Genomic DNA, 19,006 nt, shown 5'->3' on the forward strand with positions numbered 1-19,006 from the left:
GGGACAGCGTCCGGATGTCCCAACTGGTGATTATATATGTAGATTGCACTCATTCTTTGACAGACCGCAGCATGGCCATTAGTTAGAAGCTGCTAATGATCTTTGGAGCAGGTGAGTTTTCCCTGAGTGGTACATATTGGGCCGTCTGAAAACGGAGTTTAGTCTAGGACAATTTGTCTGCACTACTAATTAACAGCAGTTACATTACCAAACTAGGGCAGTCCCTATAGGAGAAAACACAAGAATTATACTGTATTGTCACATACTATCTATTCCTGACACTGGAGTGGCTTATAAACTTACACAGTATATAGTTTGAGGTCTGGGATCTGCCTATATGTGGCTAGTTGTCTGACTGTTTTGGATAACATGATACATGAATTTAGTTTTTTTTGCCTAGTCTCACTTCAATATAAGTCAATATTAAAGAGTCGTCTTTGGTGAGGACGATGAAACCCATAGAAATGAGAGGCTTGGAGAGTGAGTGTGTATACGTCACCTCACCCCATATACTGAACTGTGGGGTACATGTTTTTTCTATTAGTCACCTTCTGACTAACCTTCAGGGGGTGAATTATAGGTATAGCTTTACATTTGGAATTAATAAAGTTTAGTTTTATTCTTTTTTCAGCAAACATGAGGAATGACAAGAGACAACCCATTTAAGAAGATTCAGTTTTGGTTAAACCTATTCCAACATTATGAACATAAAAAAGTCTTCTCCCCTTTGTGACATCTCTGATGTTTATTAACAGTTGATTTCCAAGTAAAATATTTCCCACATTAAGAAAATGAAAAAGGCTTCTCCTCTGTGTGACTGCTCTGATGTCTAACAAGATTCACTTTCCGGTTAAAATATTTCCCACATTCTGAACAGGAAAAAGGCTTCTCCCCTGTGTGAGTTCTATGGTGAGTAACAAAATGTGATTTATCTGCAAAACATTTCCCACATTCTGAACAGGAAAAAAGCTTCTTCCCTGTGGGAGTTCTTTGATGGCTATCAAGATTTATTTTACATTTAAAATATTTCCCACATTCTGAATATGAATATGGCTTATCTGCTGTGTGAATTCTCTCATGTGTAACAAGACTTGAATTCTCAGTAAAACATTTCCCACATTCTGAACATGAAAAAGGCTTCTCTCCTGTGTGAGTTCTTTGGTGTTCATCAAGATTCCTTTTCTGGTTAAAACATTTCCCACATTCAGAACAGGAAAAAGGCTTCTCCCCTGTGTGAGTTCTCTGGTGTGTAACAAAATGTGATTTCTGGTTAAAACATTTCTCACAATCTGAACAGGAAAAAGGCTTCTCCCTGTGTGAGTTCTCTGGTGCTTAACCAAATCTGATTTCTGGTAAAAACATTTCCCACATTCTGAGCATGAGAAAGGCTTCTCCCCTGTGTGAGTTCTATGGTGCTTAACCAAATCTGATTTCTGGTAAAAACATTTCCCACATTCTGAGCATGAAAAAGGCTTCTCCCCTGTGTGAGTTCTCTGATGTGTAACAAAAAGTGATTGATGTGCAAAACATTTCCCACATTCTGAACATGAAAAAGGCTTCTCTCCTGTGTGAGTTCTTTGGTGTCTAACAAGACGTGATTTAAACGTAAAACATTTCCCACATTAAGAACATGAAAAAGGTTTCTCCCCTGTGTGAGTTCTCTGATGTGTAACCAAATATGATTTATGTGCAAAGCATTTCCCACATTCTGAACATGAAAAAGGCTTCTCCCCTGTGTGAGTTCTCTGATGTGTAACAAAATGTGATTTATGTGCATAGCATTTCCCACATTCTGAACATGAAAAAGGCTTCTCCCCTGTGTGAGTTCTCTGATGTATAACAAAATGTGATTTATGTGCAAAATATTTCCAACATTCTGAACATGAAAAAGGCTTCTCCCCTGTGTGAGTTCTCTGATGTGTAACAAAATGTGTTTTATGTGCAAAATATTTCCCACATTCTGAACATGAAAAAGGCTTCTCTCCTGCATGAGTTCTTTGGTGTCTAACAAGACGTGATTTCAACATAAAACATTTCTCACATTCTGAACATGAAAATGACTTCTTTGCTTTAGGAGCAGTTTGTTTTTTAATGCCTTTTTTGTGACTTTGATTTCCTTTAGTAGTCGGTAATGAATCAGAAAATGGGACCTGTTTCAAAGGATCAGATGACAGATCTTTGCTGTGAATGGATGATGATATATCTGGAGTAATAGCAATCACTTCAGTTGTATCTTGTAGGATCTCAAGATCATCAGATTTAAAAATTGAAGATGTCAGCTGTCCATCTGATCTCCTGGTACAGTCATCTGCTAAGATCAAAACAAATTTAAAAAAAATATATCCTTGAGTTTTATATTTATATTTTTGAATGTTTCTACTTAAACTCTCCATAAAAATGGCAAGCTATGTAAAAAACTTTAAATATTTACCAAGACAATGACAGTTCACAGTCTAATAGAAAACCTTGTTGGATGAGCCAGTAGTGTGTGGTGTTCAACTGTTTGTTCATTCTGCCTCCCAAATATCGAATAAAAAGAAACCAATCAATGTTATGTAGACAAAAATAATACCAATTCTCATCTCACAAAAACAAGTCCCCACTCAGGTCCATCATCTGTCATTGGAAAAACAGAGGTTCCCACACTATTAGTGGCTCAAAGGCTGTTGAAAAGCAACAAGGTTTCTATAAACCGATCCAGCAAAATCCGCTCTCACTTCGGAGTCTTGCAGTGTGCGCAAACAACATTTAGGATCTCTGTATTTAGCAATACTATAGTGAGAAGAACCCACTTAATTTGTGGTGTCTCCTGGAGCACAATCTGGGCACTATGTGCTGGGTAAGAAAATGACAAATGTGTAATTTTCACTCTCCAACATCCACTGTGTGTTAATTTCCGGAAAGTGACTGTGGAATCAAAATATTCACTCCTCCTACACACGTGGTCAATGTTGTTGGTACCCCTCGTTTAATGACAGAAAAACCCACAATGGTCACAGAAATAACTTGAATCTGACAAAAGTAATAATAAATCAAAAATCTATGAAAATGAACAAATGAAAGTCAGACATTGCTTTTCAACCATGCTTCCACAGAATTTAAAAAAAATAAAACTCATGAAATAGGCCTGGACAGAAATTTTGGTACCCTTAATTTAACCGCTTTGTAACCGCCAACAGTAGATAAACGTTAGCGCTAGCAGGGCTTTGTGCAGTACCGAAATTTGTCTACGGTCGGCGGTTTTGTGCTCATCGGGACCTCCACATACCTTATAACGAGGGGATTCTGGCGCACAAAGCTTCCTGTGACCTCATCTAGACCTGATTGGTTCAGGTCCTGATGACATCAGCATCACACTAGCCAATGATACAATTCACTAGGAAAGTTTGTGGTAGCAGCGAGAGATTAGAGGAGAAACAGTGTTACAAGTGCTGCTGGTAACAGCTGTGTCAGCGATTGTGCTATAAAGTACAAAAACAGATAAGGCAGGTTAGGGTTAGTGCTATGGTTAGGGTTAGTGTTAGGGCTACTGCTAGGCTAAAGTTAAGGTTTATTCTAAAGTTAGGGGTAGGCTAAAGAATTAGGCATTTCTCAATTGTCTCCCCAATAATTTGGTCACGTCAGAGTTTTCTATTTCGGGAAAAAAAAAAAAAGAATAAAATGGCCGGTCAGTATTATAGTACAGAGGAGGCTTATGCACTTTTATGTTCTGACAGTGAAGAAAGTGCAGTGTCAGATGGTGATGTAGATTTCGAGGGCTTTAGTAGCAGCGACAGTGATAGCTCAGAAATGAGCAGTGATTCTGGTCCATCCTCACACACAAGGACCAGTACAACAAGAAGGACAAATAGCGCTTCTCGAGAAATGTCTCCAACTCAGGGAACAATGCCCAGTACTAGCGCTGTCCCTAGTGCTCGTGAATTGGCGCACACCAATGTCCAAGGGGCTTTGCCTCTTGATGTAGCATTTCCCAGATGGGAGGCTTCGGATTCGGCTACTCCATTCATCTCTAATTTTAATGCCATTACTGGTATAAATGTGGAGGTGGAAAATTTCAGACCAATTTTTTTAAAAATTTGTTTCTGAGAGATAGCTTGCTAGAGCATATTGTCCTACAAATGTATATGCGTCCCAATTCATCTGCCAGAATCCACAATCCTATTATGTTAGGTCGAATTTATGGACACCAACAAATGTCTAGAAATAAAAGAAGAATATTTAGAATTGAGAGTCCTCAGTGGTTGATACCTTTTAATGGCTAACAGTTAGAAATTAAAATAATAATAATCTTAATAATCTTTATTTTGATATAGCGCTAACATATTCCGCAGCGCTTTTACAGTTTGCACACATTATCATCACTGTCCCCGATGGGGCTCACAATCTGAATTCCCTATCAGTATGTCTTTAGAATGTGGGAGGAAACCAGAGTACCCGGAGGAAACCCACGCAAACACGGGGAGAACATACAAACTCCTTGCAGATGTTGTCCTTGGTGGGATTTGAACCACTGAGCCACCGTGCCGCCCAAATTAAAAGGTATCAACCACTGAGGACTCTCAATTCTAAATATTCTTCTATCTACTGGCTAACACGGTACAAAGATATATATCTTTCCTGTCTAGAAATGAAAACATTTTAGGACTTACATTCGCTATGGGGCTTGTTAAAAAAAATGAGCATTCTGTCCTATTGGTCCAACCGCCCTGTTCAAACCACCTCAATGTTTTCTGCCGTTCTTCCGAGGACCCGTTATGAGATGCTCATGAGATTTTAGCATTTTAACAACAATAGTCAATGCCTGCCCAGAAATGCCCCAGAACATGACAGACTATTCAAAATTGGAACCATCATCAAAGACTTGACAGAAAAGTTCTTAACCCCTTTACCCCCAATGGTGGTTTGCACCTTAATGCCCAGGCCAATTTTTACAATTCTGACCACTGTCCCTTTATGAGGTAATAACTCTAGAACGCTTTCATAGATCCTGGTGATTCTGACATTGTTTTCTCGTGAGATATTGCACTTCATGTTAGTGGTAAAATTTCATACATATAATTTGCGTTTATTTGTGAAAAAAATGGAGATTTGGTGAAAATTTCGAAAATTTTTGCAATTTTCCAACTTTGAATTTTAATGCCCTTAAATCGCAGAGATATGGCACACAAAAAACTCAATAAGTAACATTTCCCACATGTTTACTTTACATCAGCACAATTTTGGAACCAAAAGTTTTTTTGTTAGGAAGTTATAAGGGTTAAAAGTTGACCAGCGATTTCTCATTTTTACAACACCATTTTATTTTTATGGACCACATCACATTTGAAGCCACGTTGAGGGGTCTATATGATAGAAAATACCCAAAAGTGACACCATTCTAAAAACTGCACCCCTCAAGGTGCTCAAAACCACAATCAAGAAGTTTATTAACCCTTCAGGTGCTTCACAGGAATTTTTTTGAATGTTTTTAAAAAAATGAACATTTAACTTTTTTCACAAAAAAATACTTCAGGTCCATTTTTTTTATTTTACCAAAGGTAACAGGAGAAATTGGACTGGAAAAGTTATTGTGCAATTTGTCCTGAGTACGCTGATACCTGATATGTGGGGGGAACCACTGTTTCGACGCATGGCAGAACTCGGAAGGGAACGAGCGCCGTTTGAATTTTTCAACACAAAATTGGCTGGAATTGAGATCGGACACCACGTCACATTTGGAGAGACCCTGATGTGCCCAAACAGTGGAAACTCCCCACAAGTGACCCCATTTTGGAAACTAGACCCCCCCAACGAACTTATCAAGATATGTGGTGAGAACTATGAACCCACATGGGCTTCACAGAAGTTTATAATGTACAGCCGTACAATTAAAAAAACATATTTTTGCCAAAAAAATGATCTTTTCACCAACAATTTTTATTTTCCCAAGGGAAACAGGACCCCAAAAGTTATTGTGCAATTTGTCCTGAGTACGCTGATACCCCATATGTGGGGATAAAACACTATTTGGGTGCATGGCAGAGCTCGGAAGGGAAGCAGTGCCATTTTACTTTTTTGGCTGGAATTGAGATCGGACGCCATGTTGCATTTGGAGAGCCCCTAATGTGCCTAAGCAGTGGAAACCCCCCACAATTGACACCATTTTGGAAACTAGACCCCCCCAAGGAATTTATCTAGATGTGTGGTGAGCACTTTGAACCCCCAAGTGCTTCACAGAACTTTATAATGTAGAGCCATACAAGTAAAAAAAATTATATTTTTTTCGACAAAAATGATATTTTTGCTCCTAATGTTTTATTTCCCCAAGGGTAACAGGAGAAATTTGACCCCAAAAGTTGTTGTGCAATTTCTCCTGAGTAGGCTGATACCCCATATGTAGGGGTAAACCACTGTTTGGGCGCATGGCAGAGCTTGGAAGGGAAGGACCACCGTTTAACTTTTTTAACGCAGAATTGGCTGGAATTGAGATCAGACGCCATGTTGCGTTTGGAGAGCACCTGATGTTCCCAAACAGTGGAAACCCCCCAATTATAACTCCAACCCTAACCCCAACACACCCCTAACCCTAATCTCAGCCCTAGCCCTAACCATAACCCTAACCTTAGCCCTAGCCTTAACCCTAACCCAAATGGGAAAATGGAAATAAATACATTTTCTTTTAATTTTATTATTTTTCCCTAACTAAGGGGGTGATAACGGGGGGTTTGATTTACTATTTATTGCGGGTTTTTACGCTTGGCAGCTGTCACACGCTAAAAGACGCTTTTTATTGCAAAAATAGTTTTTGCATCACCACATTTTGAGAGCTATAATTTTTCCATATTTTGGCCCACAGAGTCATGTGAGGTCTTATTTTTTGCGGGACGAGTTGACGCTTTTATTGGTATCATGTTCGGATATGTGACATCTTTTGATCGCTTTTTATTCCGATTTTTGGGACGCAAAATGAACAAAAAAAACAGCATTTCATGAATTTCTTCTGAGGGGTGCGTTTACACCGTTCCGCGTGTGGTAAAATTGATAAAGCGGTTTTATTCTTCTGGTTAATACGATTACAGCGATACCTCATGTATGCTTTTTTTAAATTTTGACGCTTTTATACAATATGAATATGTGGTGCTCTGCTTACATATTCATCTGTATTGGCTTATGACAGGTCGCTGATCCCTCACTGACCTGCCCCCCATTATTACATAATGCATATAATAGCATTGATATTATTGGTGATAATGCCTATAATATTATGGCTATTGTGAGGCTTAGAAAAAAAAATGACATCCAGAAAAATGTCACCGGCGATGGTGGGCTTACATGCTACAGGATGGTGGGGAAGGAGACAGTAAGTTGGGGGGTTGCAGCTGCTCCAGTGATGGAGAGGCGGTAGCTCCAGTAGTGGTGAGGAGGCAGTGGGGATGATTGCAGGCTGTAGGCTTGGGTTTTCAGGTTCCGTTTGATGGATCCGAGTGTGGTTAGCCGGACGTGTTGGGGCAGGGAATTCCAGAGGATGGGGGCTATTCGTGAGAAGTCTTGGAGGCAGTTGGGTGAGGACGAATGTGTGGAGGTGAGAAGGAGGTCTTGGGAGGACCGGAGATTACGTGAGGGAAGGTATCGGGAGATTAGTTCAGAGATGTATGGAGGAGACAGGTTGCAGATGGCCTTGTAGGTCAGTATTAGTAATTTGAATTGGATACGCTGAGGGAATGGGAGCCAGTGAAGAGATTTGCAGAGGGGAGAAGCGGAGGATTAGTGAGGAGAGAGATGAATTACTCGGGCGGCAGAGTTGAGGATGGACTGGAGAGGTTCGAGGGTGTAAGCAGGGAGGCCACAGAAAAGGATGTTGCAATAGTCGAGGCGGGAGATGAGGGCATGCACAAGTAGTTTAGTAGATTGAGGGTTGAGGAAGGGATGGATTCTGGAAATATTTTTGAGCTGGAGGCGACAGGAGGTGGAGAGAGCTTGGATGTGTGGTTTGAAGGACAGGGCAAAGTCAAGGGTTACTCCGAGGCAGCGGACCTCCGGTACGGGGGAAAGCATGATGTCATCAATTGTTATAGAAAGGTCGGGTAAGGAAGATCTGTGAGATGGTGGAAAGATGATTAGTTCAGATTTGTCCACATTGAGTTTGAGGAAGTGAGAGGAGAAGAAGAAGGATATGGCTGATAGACACTCTGGGATTCTGGAGAGCAGAGAGGTGACGTCTGGGCCAGAGAGGTAGATCTGCGTATCATCGGCATAAAGGTGGCACAGGAATCCGTGGGACTTTATGAGTTGCCCCAGGCCAAGTGTGTAGATTGAGAAGAGTGGGGGTCCTAGAACAGAGCCTTGGGGGACTCCAGCAGAGAGAGGGTGGGATGAGGAGGTAGTGTGGAAGTGGGAGACACTGAATGTGCGGTTGGAAAGGTATGAGGAGATCCAGGATAGGGCGAAGTTTTTGATGCCAAAGGAGGAGAGGATCTGTAGTAGGAGGCAGTGGTCAACTGTGTCGAAAGCAGAGGACAGGTCTAGAAGGAGAAGTATAGAGTATTGTCCGTTAGCTTTGGCTGCAAGTAGGTCGTTGGTAATTTTGGTCAGGGCTGTCTCAGTGGAATGATGGGGGCGGAAGCCAGATTGTAGATTGTCAAAGAGCAAGTTAGATGAGAGGTGGGAGGAAAGTTCAGCGTGGACATGCTGCTCCAGAAGTTTAGATGCGAACGGGAGCAGTGATATTGGGCGATAGCTGGACGTGGCTGTTGGATCGAGGGTTGGCTTTTTAAGGATAGGCGTGATTGTGGCATGTTTGAAAGCAGAAGGGAAGGTACCAGAAGTTAGTGATAGGTTGAAGAGGTGGGTTAGGGATGGGATAAGAGTGGTGGTGATGTTGGGGAGGAGGTGGGATGGGATAGGGTCAAGTGCAAAAGTGGTGAGGTGTGATTTGGAGAGAAGATGAGCAAGCTCCCCTTCAGTGATGTTAGATAAGGAGGTTATGGGGTTTGGGCATTGGTCTGGTATACAAAGGGGTTGTGGTGGTTGGGCAATAAAGACTTGCTGTGTTTGGTCTATCTTGTTTTTGAAGTGTGCGGCAAAGTACTCGGCAGAGATTAGGGAAGTTGGAGGGGGCAGTGGTGGGCGGAGGAGGGAGTTAAAAGTATTGAACAATTGTTTGGGGTTGTGGGATAAGGAAGATACAAGGGATGTAAAGAAGGCCTGTTTAGCAGAGGTGAGGGCAGATTTGAATGCGAGTGTTGCTTGTTTGAGTGCAGTGAAGTCGTCTTGAGAATGTGTTTTCTTCCAGCACCGTTCAGCAATTCTGGATGCTTGCTGAAGCATTTTAGTGATGTTATTGTACCAGGGTTGTCCATTGATTTGTCGCACTCTGTTATGCATGACAGGGGCGACCGAGTCGATGGCATTGTAGAAATTAGTGGCAGTGTCTGTGTCGTGGAGTGAGGATATGGAGGACAGTGGTAGAATAGAGTCAGAGAGCGTGTGGGTGTCTAGGTGTGCAAGGTTTCTGCGGGGGTGCACATGTTGCTGGACTTGGATGACAGGAGAGGACAGGGATGAGAAAGTGAGTCGGATAGAGGAAGAGGGGAGGTGGTGAAGTTAGAAAGAGAGCAGAGGCGGGTGAAGACCAGGTCTAATGTGTGTCCGTCTGTGTGGGTGGCTGAGGAGGACCACTGAGTAAGTCCAAAAGATGAAGTAAGGGACAGGAGTTTGGAGGCAGTTGACTGGTGGGTGTCAATGGGGATGTTGAAGTCACCCATGATGATGGTGGGAATGTCAGCAGAGAGGAAGTGAAGGAGCCAGGTAAAGAATTGGTCAATGAAGGCAGTGGCCGGGCCTGGATGTCGGTATATGACGGCCACTTGGAGGTTGGAGGGAGAATAGATGCAGACAGAGTGGACTTCAAAAGAGGGGAGGATAAGGGAGGGAAGTGGGGGTGTGGACCTTGCAGATCAGGTTTTACAGCCATACCAGGTATCAAGAAAACCATATATCTGGTATAAAAAGTTAGTCATGTATTTGTTTAACGTAGCCACATATAAATCTTTTGGGTTATGCAAAAAAAACGGAAATGCAGACACTTTCCTTGATTATCAGGAAAAGGTCACTGAAAATCTTGTTTTTGATAATTTTGTCCCCGCCAATCTTCTCACATCTTCAGATTCTAAAAGACTCACTGAGCGACATTTTATTGCACTCATCCCAGTAACTGAAACAAGAAAGAACCCCCAGAGAAGATGTCGTGTATGTTCCTAGAGAGGAATGAGGCATGATACCCGCTATTATTACCCACAATGCCCATCATTGCCAGCCTTATGCCTCCATGACGGCTTTACAATCTTCCACACAGAACCACGTTTTTGAACTGTTTTGCCATTCAAGCATTTGGATTATTTAGTGACAGACACATTTGAGTAGAGCGGACTTAACAATTTCCGGGGGTAGGTGGGGGGAGGTCTCCAGAGACACAAGCTGGGCACAATATATTGGGCACTACAATGACATTTTTGCTCTAAAACTTCCTCTACGTGTTTCTGGAAATCATCCATGTAGTGAAAATGGTCACTATATCCATAGATATAGTGCCCTTAAAATGCATTTATTCAGACTGTCCTACCACCTCAACACATTAACCTAATCTATCCCTGTGTGGCACAGCCAAAAGTTGCACCATAACCAGGTTCCCCGCATCATGTTCCCACATGCTTTATGCATCCATTAGTCCTCTGTGTCTGTACTGTTACACACTTAACATTATGGCTGGTCCATACAATCAGGGCAACTGTTACCACCCACCTTTCGTGTCTCCCTCTTTCCTCATAGATTGTAAGCTTGCGAGCAGGGCCCTCATTCCTCTTGGTATCTGTTATGTTATGATCTATGTGATTATTGTTATGCTGTAATGTCTATTGTCTGTACAAATCCCCTCTGAAATGTAAAGTGCTGCGGAATATGTCGGCGCTATAGAAATAAAATGATTATTATTATAGATGAATTCTCAGAGGGGTGTAATTTCCAAAATGGGGTCACTTCAGGAGGATTCTGTTGTTCTGGCACTTAGCGGATCTCCAAAGTGCCATAACAGCAGATTCCCCCCTGAAGTGACCCCATTTTGGAAATGACACCCCTCTGGGAATTGGAAATTACACCCCTCTGTGAATTCATCTATGGGTGTAGTGAACATTTACCTATCTACCTATTTTCCAATGTAAAATCTGGGGTAAAACAACATTTTAGTGGTAAAAATATACCATAAGACTATAAGACACATTTTTTCCCAAGAAATTTGGGGGTGGAAATGGTGCGTTTTATAGTCGGAATATACTTACAAATGTTGCGGCGGCGCTCTGTGCTGCGTGGAGGGCTCCGCCGGCATTTTGTCAAAGCCCGGAGACCCCCGCAGTGGTCTCCGGAAAAATTACCACTGTGGGCGGCGCATGCTCAGAATCAGATCTCATCCCAAGATCTCGTTGCCGAGATCTGAATGTGAGCATGCGCCACCCCAGCTGCCATTTTGCCGGAGGCCACCGCATCACAGCAATGGAGCAGCAGGGGCCTCTGGCTTTGACATAATGGCGGCAGAGCCCCTCACGCAGCAAAGAGTGCCACCACCCCAGCACAGAGTGCCACCGCCCCAGCACAGAGCGCTGCCACCGCCGCCCCAGCACAGAGCGCCGCCGCCCCAGCACAGAGAGCCACCGCCCCAGCACAGAGTGCCACCGCCCCAGCACAGAGTGCCACCGCCCCAGCACAGAGCGCTGCCGCCCCAGCACAGAGTGCCACCGCCCCAACACAGAGTGCCACCGCCCCAGCACAGAGCGCTGCCGCCCCAGCCTGGGATGGGATTTTCCGGAGGCCACCACACCAGCCTGGACCATCAAACAACCTCTGTGTCCACTCTTGCACCTGTGCTGATTCCCCCCGGTAAGGTGAATTCAGACTGATAGATGAACCCCCATTTAGCATATTTTTTCCCCTATTTTCCTTTTGAAAATTTGGGGTGCGTCTTATAGTCCGAAAAAATACAGTAATTATTTTTTCTTCACTGCCCAATAGTATAATTTTCTATGGAACAGCTGTGGTGTCAGTATGCTCACTGCACCACTAGAAGAATTCATTCAGGGAAGTATTTGGTAAAATGCAGTCACTTTTGGGGGCTTATGCTGTTCTGGCACCTCAGGGGCTCTGACAATGTGACATGTCACCCACAAACAATTCCAGCAAAATCTGCTCTCCAATATGGCACCCCTTCCCTTCCGAGCCCTGCCATGCGCCCAAAGAGTAGTATTCTCCCACATATGGGGTATCGGCGAGCTCAGGAGAAATTGCACAACAAATTGTATTGTCCATTTACTCCTGTTACCCTTGCGAAAGTGAAAAAAAATTAGGTCTAAAGGAAAATTTTTGTGAAAGAAAAGTAAATGTTTTTTTCTTCCACATTCCATTTATTCCTGTGAAGCCCCTGAAGGGTTAATAAACTTCTTGAATGTGGTTTTCAGCACCTGGAGGGGTGCAGTTTTACAATGGTGTCACTTTTGGGTATTTTCTGTCATATTGACCCCCAAAACTCACTTCAAATGTGAGGTGGTCCCTAAAAAATGGTGTTGTAAATTTTGTTGTAAAAATGAGAAATCGCTGGTCAACTTTTAACCCTTATAACTTCCTAACGAAAAAAATTGATACAGTTGATATAGATGCTACTGTGCAGGCGCCGCCATCGCCGGTGACATTGTGCTGGATGTAATTTTTTTCTAAGCCTCACAATAGCCACAATATTATAGGCATTATCAACAATAATATCAATGCTATTATATGCATTATGTAATAATGGGGGCAGGTCAGTGAGGGGTCAGCGACCTGTCATAAGCCAATACAGATGAGTATGTAATCAGAGCACCACATAAAGCCCCACCCACAGCCCACCCACAGCCCCGCCCCAGAGCACGAGAATCTCATTAACTGAAAACTACAAATACAGATTACACAACAGTAAACCAGAGTTGCCCTCATTTATGGTGGACCATTGGAGCTACTATGAATCCTGAGCAGAAGATTAGAGAAAATAATATTGCTCCCCATTTCAGGAGAGATTGTGCAGTAATCTGAATTCCTTAGGATCAAAAACAATGTAATTGGTTGTAAGGTCTATAGAAAAGGACTTTCAATACCCAAAGTCAATTGAACAGTTTTGGGTGGAGGAGAATGTTGTGGTCTAGAGACAAAATGGCGATCATGGTAATACGGCCGGACTACACCACCGATAAAGCAGCCACAGCCGGTGACTGAGAGGAATCTGTGACTTCTCTGCATTCAGTGGTTACTACTCACCTGGGTAGTCATATGTGGGAATCTCCTCTTTATACCACTCATCACCCCTCACATATGTCTCTGTAGTATTAATATGGGTCAGATCTTCACCCTGAAACAAATATTGTAAAAGTCACCGACAGATGGAGAAGTCCCATCTATGACCAGCTCTAATCCTGCCATCTCCACCGTTCTCATTACACAAGTATAAAACACATAATACTGGTGGATAAAACAAGACTGAGCACAAGACCTTCACAGCCGTCTACACATCATAGGGGAGATCTCCTGACACCTCTCCATCTACCTGAGGATCCTGAGGAGCACTGGGATCTTCTTGTTTACAGTCCGGTGGAAGAAGAGGAAGGGGACATCTCTCTGGTGTTGTCCTCTTACTGGATAGATCTGGAGGAAACACATACAGGGACTGAATTCATTCTCTACATACAGATAATTATAGGCCGTGTGTATTTAGTCCTGTCTATTACCTGGAGATGTGAGGGGCTGGGGAACCTCCATTATGACGTTCTTATACAGATCTCTGTGTCCTACTAAATACTCCCACTCCTCCATGGAGAAATAGACAGCGACATCCTGACACCTTATAGGAACCTGACACATACAATGATACCGTCATCCCCCGATCCCTTCATAGTGTTACTGTATAATGTCCCAGCATTCCCAGCAGTGTCACCTCTCCAGTCAGCAGCTCAATCATCTTGTAGATGAGTTCTAGGATCTTCTGGTCATTGATGTCCTCATGGATCAGGGGGTGAGGTGGAGGCCCCGTGATTGGGCTCAGGGGTCTTCCCCATCCCTCAGACACAGGGTCCTGACAGCGATCACTAGAGGTCTTCTTCACCACTGTGTAATCCTGGTTATGGAGAGACACATTAATAAATCTCACTACAGACATTTCCAGAGTCCTCACCTCTCCAGTTCTGTCCATCTGTTATTCCCATAGATAAGAATGATGTAATGTGACGTCATCAGAATCTCTCACCTCTCCAGTGAGACGGAAGAGGATCTCTAGGGTGAGGTGTAACATCCTCTCCGCCATCTTGTCTCTGTCCATATCCATCCTTGATGGGTAAATCAGGAAAATTCTCTTCTGTAGAAGATCTTCACTGAGAGGATCCGATATTGTAGAGACCTGAATGAGAAGATGATCCGATGTAACATCATAAGAATCCTGTGTAATAATACAATTACTGGAGATAATAAGGGAAACATATGAGGAGATTTATTATCTTACAGGGTTTAGTTTTCTTCCCTGACATCTACTAATAAAACCTATATATTTAGGCCACAGACAACAAGCAGTTTCCTCCTCGGAGTCGGCAGCTGAACACGTTCCTCATAGACTCATCTTCCATAACGCTAATTCTCGTCTCATTACCGACACTGGAATCGGCATTAGCAATACTGCAGGAGATATTCATTACACGCGACATGAGAAATAACTCCTTCATGATGAGGACGACATCTTCATCTTCTACTGTGGCTCTAGAGACAGGTTTGGCCAGAGTCGGTCACTGCCTCCATCCCCACCGGCCGTCTATATGAAGGTTTCCCGTCTTCCCCGCACTGTAATCTTCTCTCACGTTAGATCTCAGCTCTGAGTCACACACAGAAGTTTGAGGCTTTTAGAAAAGATATTTTGTTTCCACAATCACAACAGACAGAAATGATCTGATCCCAAAGTCTCCATGTACAGTGATTTATGGGGTTTATTTCTGGCCTTAGACTTTCCTATATTACAAGATCGATGTGAAGACTTTTCTGCCCAATGATGATATAAGTATTCTAGGAGTGACGCCTTTATCACCAGATAATAGTATGTTTGCAGCTTGCAGAGCACAGCGGCTCCTTCTTCAGGCTCCTGTAACAATCCAGTCTCTCTCTCAGCACTGACAGCTTCTATGGCTGCTCTGGGGAGAAAACTGTTTTTTGTGGTAAAATGTAATTATTTTTTCCTTATCGCCCAATGGTATAAAATTCTAGGAGAAAGATGCGTAATTGAGAGGTGGCGGGTGTAACATGGCGCCTCTTATTGGGGGCTCTGAGAATGTGACATGGCCCCTAACACCATAAGAGCAGACTCTGCCCGGTCAGACGGCGCTCCTTCCCTCCTGAGGAGTGTCCGGCCCCTTATGGGGTATCGGCGCTCAGGGGAAATTGTGGAACAAGTGGTTTCTGTTTTCTCCTCTTCTCCCGTGTGATAATTACAGACTTGGGGACAGAGCGACATTTTAGTGGGAACATTTCATTCCTCCGCTCAATGTTACACAATTCTGTGACCCCTGAGGGTTAATAATCCTCCCTGCCCCCTAGATGAGCCCCCCAGAGGTGGAGGGGGTAACATGGGGCCACTTGTGGGGTCTCTGCTGTTCTGGTGTCAGAGCTCTTCACACGTCACACGGCGTCCGCCGTCTATCCCAGCCACAATGGCGCCCCTTCCCTCCCGAGCCTGTGGGGTATCGGCACTCAGGAGACACAGCGCACTGTGCGGCCTCAGCGCTCCTGTCACCTGTAGGACAATGATACATTGGGGGGAAAGTCACATTTCTGTGAGGAAAACAGGAAAATTGTCATTTTTTCCTTCCACATTGCTGAAATTCCTGTCACACTGTCCGAATTCAGATATTGTCCTGTCAGAAAGGAGAAGACAGGGAGCGAAAGGGTTAATAGGACTCACAGGAGGAACCGGCCCAGAAAGCAGAAGGTCCAGGAGCGTCCGCCACATATATGACTGCTCTGTGCGCACAGGACCTGTGATGAGGTCACAGGAGGGGAGGAGTCAGGGGTCACATGATCAGGGGCCTCAGTGTCTGCCACGGTAGCCATAGCCCCAAAGGAAAGGGGTGCGGGGAGGAATGTGAGGTACCGGCCATGGTAAAGTGCCCGAGGCAGCTGGGTGTGGGGCAGAACCCTGCTTAGAGGGGCATAATGGGGGCATTACACTGTGTGGGGCCAAGAAAGGGGCCCTGTACTATGGGAACACTCCGTCTCCTCACTGCCTGTCCTCCATAGTGGGGTCGTATGTATCTATTACAGGAAACAGAAACGTGATGATTCTTATAAAGAGTCTCAGTGCAGAAGGGGTTAATGTCCCCTGCGCTCAGTAATGGGGAATCTCCACATACCTCCACCTGCAGAGCCGCACTCCACATATATGGCTCCTCTGTGCACAGGACCTGTGATGAGGTCACAGGAGGGGAGGAGTCAGGGGTCACATGATCTCCGGAGTGCAGACCTCCATGGAGCCTTCTCCTCAGTCAGTGACATTCCCGCCATTATTCGCCCCTCACTACTGGCACAATTACCCCGCGCCGCCTTCTCTACACAGTGTTATGTGTGGAATGTAACGTGTGATTTCTCTGGAGGGAAATAGACCCCACACAGGAGGGAATTCTCACCAGTTACCGGCCGTCTACTATATGGCGGCATATGATTGTGCTATCGACTCCACACCAGGAGCTAAAATGCCCAAATCTCTAATGTAACCGCTATAAGAGAAGATATAACAAATTTCCCCTAAACTCACACAGCGGAGGAGGCCTCACTTGGAGCAATGTGACTCGCGCACAGAAAATCTATTCCCGGTTCTGTGATAAGTTATCGGCCGACAGGAAGAAGAAAGGTCTGAATTACAGCCCAGACTGGAGGAGAAACTGCAGGAGTGAGAATTGGCCAATCAGCGCTCTTCACCCCTATACTTATCTACACAAATACAAGATATGAAATGACAATTAGACGCCATTCTCACCACCAGAACGGAGAGACGCTAACTTGGAGTAAAGCCGCGTTTTATCACCATGCCAATAAGCCTAATAAGATGCCGCTCGTAAGCTCAGAATGAGAGAGTCACTGCATATAATCTCCTCTATAAAAGACCCTAAGGGTCAGATCTCAGCCCACCCCGATGTCATGTATAGCACTTATAATGAATACCCCCAGAGTTTGTATTCCCCCCACAATCACCCCCCTCACTACTGGAGTCATTCCTTCACACACTACATCTACCTAACCTGACTGAGTCCGCGGCACAACAACTCCATTTACACATCTCTGAGGAGGAAATAGTTTCAACAATCAAAAAACTAAAAAGAGGAAAGGCCCCGGGGCCGGATGGTCTTACAGCAATATATTATAAAAAATGCAGCGATGTGCTGACACCACATATAAAAACCTCTGTAATTCACTACTAAATGGCTCACAGCTGCCCCCTGAGCTCTACGTGGCGCATGTAACCGTAATCCCTAATCCTAAGAAAGATCATCTCACCACAAATTATAGACCTATATCCCTCTTATACATTGACTTCAAAATCTTTACATCCATTGTGACTAACAGGATCAATAAAATCCTCCCTCACCTCATCCATCAGGGTCAGGTTGGTTTTATACCAGCGCGACAGGCCCCAGATAATATTAGGAGAGCGTTAAATATTATTCATACAACAAACCTACAGCGAAAGCGACTTCTCCTGCTTGCATTAGATACTGAGAGGGCTTTCGATTCGGCGTCCTGGACATATCTCTTTACGGTTCTATCGGAAGTCGGATTCTCCCCTAATCTTATAAAATGCCTCCAATTGTTATATGATAGCCCTATCGCTTATGTAAAACTCCCGTCACCACATCCCCCTCCAATTAATATTCAGAGGGTACCAGGCAGGGCTGTCCTCTATCTCCGGATCTTTTTGCACTTGCAATGGAACCCATTGTGGAAGCAATAAGGAGAGATCAGAATATCCTGGGCCCTGAGAATATGGGAGACCAATATAAAGTTAGCCTCTTTGCGGATGATCTCCTGCTAACATTAATAAGTCCCCACACTACACTCCCTCACTTGTTTTCTCTCCTTCAAGAATTTGAGAAGATCTCAGGGTTAAAGATTAACATTGATAAACCCAAAGCATTATTTGTAAATTTTCCTAAGACAGAGCAAACTAATATAGCCTCCCATTTTGGGTTTATACACAAAGAACATTATCTAACATATCTGGGTATCAACTTAACAGCCAACAGGTCACCTCTGTTTAGGTGGAATTACTCTCCACTGATCCAAAACTTCCAGAGGGACCTGGATAGATGGGCTTCCTCAAAGTTATCCTGGCCCGGCAGAATACATGCATTAAAAATGGTGTCACTGCCTCGCTTCTTATATCTATTTAGGTCCCTCCCAATTATGGTACCAGCCAGAACATTCACTCATTCACACTCTATGATGTCTAAGCTTCTTTGGCTCGGAAAAGAACCCAGAATTGTGCAAAAACTTATGTTCTGTCACAGAAAAGAAGGGGGTTTATCCCTCCCTAATTTTACACTTTATTACAAGTCGGCACAGATTGCTCCATTAATAAGTGCGTGTTCATATCCCAATAGTCCGAGATGGGTTATTCTGGAATCATTTCTCTCCAAACCATTCTCTTTATCAGGCCTAATGTGGACCACAGACCGACTTCCACTGGGGTTAATGAATGTGGCTCCTTTTACAGTCCACTTGTTGCTTCTTTGGAGGAAAGTCAGGTTTAAATATAACTTACAATCAAGCGCTTCTCCCCTGACAGCTATATTACAAAACCCCATGTTCCCGCCAGGCCTTGAGCCACAAATGTTTTCTTGGTAGAAGCTGAAAGGTATTCATATACTAAAATATTTGTGATCCCCATTTAATATCTTACTTGACAGACAGGAATTTGTTCAAACAT

General features: G+C 43.8%; 1 protein-coding gene across 1 annotated transcript; it reads right to left on the minus strand.

Moving 5' to 3' along the window:
• Nucleotides 1–586: 586 nt before the first annotated feature.
• LOC141074052 (gastrula zinc finger protein XlCGF66.1-like) lies at nt 587–19,006 on the minus strand. The gene is made up of 7 exons (XM_073561570.1): nt 18,980–19,006; nt 14,294–14,443; nt 13,985–14,164; nt 13,779–13,902; nt 13,598–13,695; nt 13,312–13,402; nt 587–2,308 (listed from the first exon to the last, which is right to left on the minus strand). The coding sequence occupies exons 1-7, from the start codon at nt 19,004–19,006 to the stop codon at nt 1,623–1,625; spliced, it is 1,356 nt and encodes a 451-aa protein (XP_073417671.1). The 3' UTR covers nt 587–1,622.

This window comes from Dendrobates tinctorius, unplaced genomic scaffold (assembly GCF_039654945.1).
Source record: "Dendrobates tinctorius isolate UK_male_01 unplaced genomic scaffold, ASM3965494v1 ptg000322l, whole genome shotgun sequence".
Lineage (NCBI taxonomy): Eukaryota > Metazoa > Chordata > Amphibia > Anura > Dendrobatidae > Dendrobates > Dendrobates tinctorius.

Excerpts from the sequence above, each read along its gene's own strand:
- LOC141074052 (XM_073561570.1), bottom strand. The coding sequence starts at position 19,006 with ATGTTTGAACAAATTCCTGTCTGTCAA. Across the intron at positions 14,165-14,293 it reads TCTTCCGTCTCACTGGAGAG|GATTACACAGTGGTGAAGAA; the intron begins GTGAGAGATTCT and ends CTCCATAACCAG. Across the intron at positions 13,696-13,778 it reads CCAGCCCCTCACATCTCCAG|ATCTATCCAGTAAGAGGACA; the intron begins GTAATAGACAGG and ends TGTTTCCTCCAG.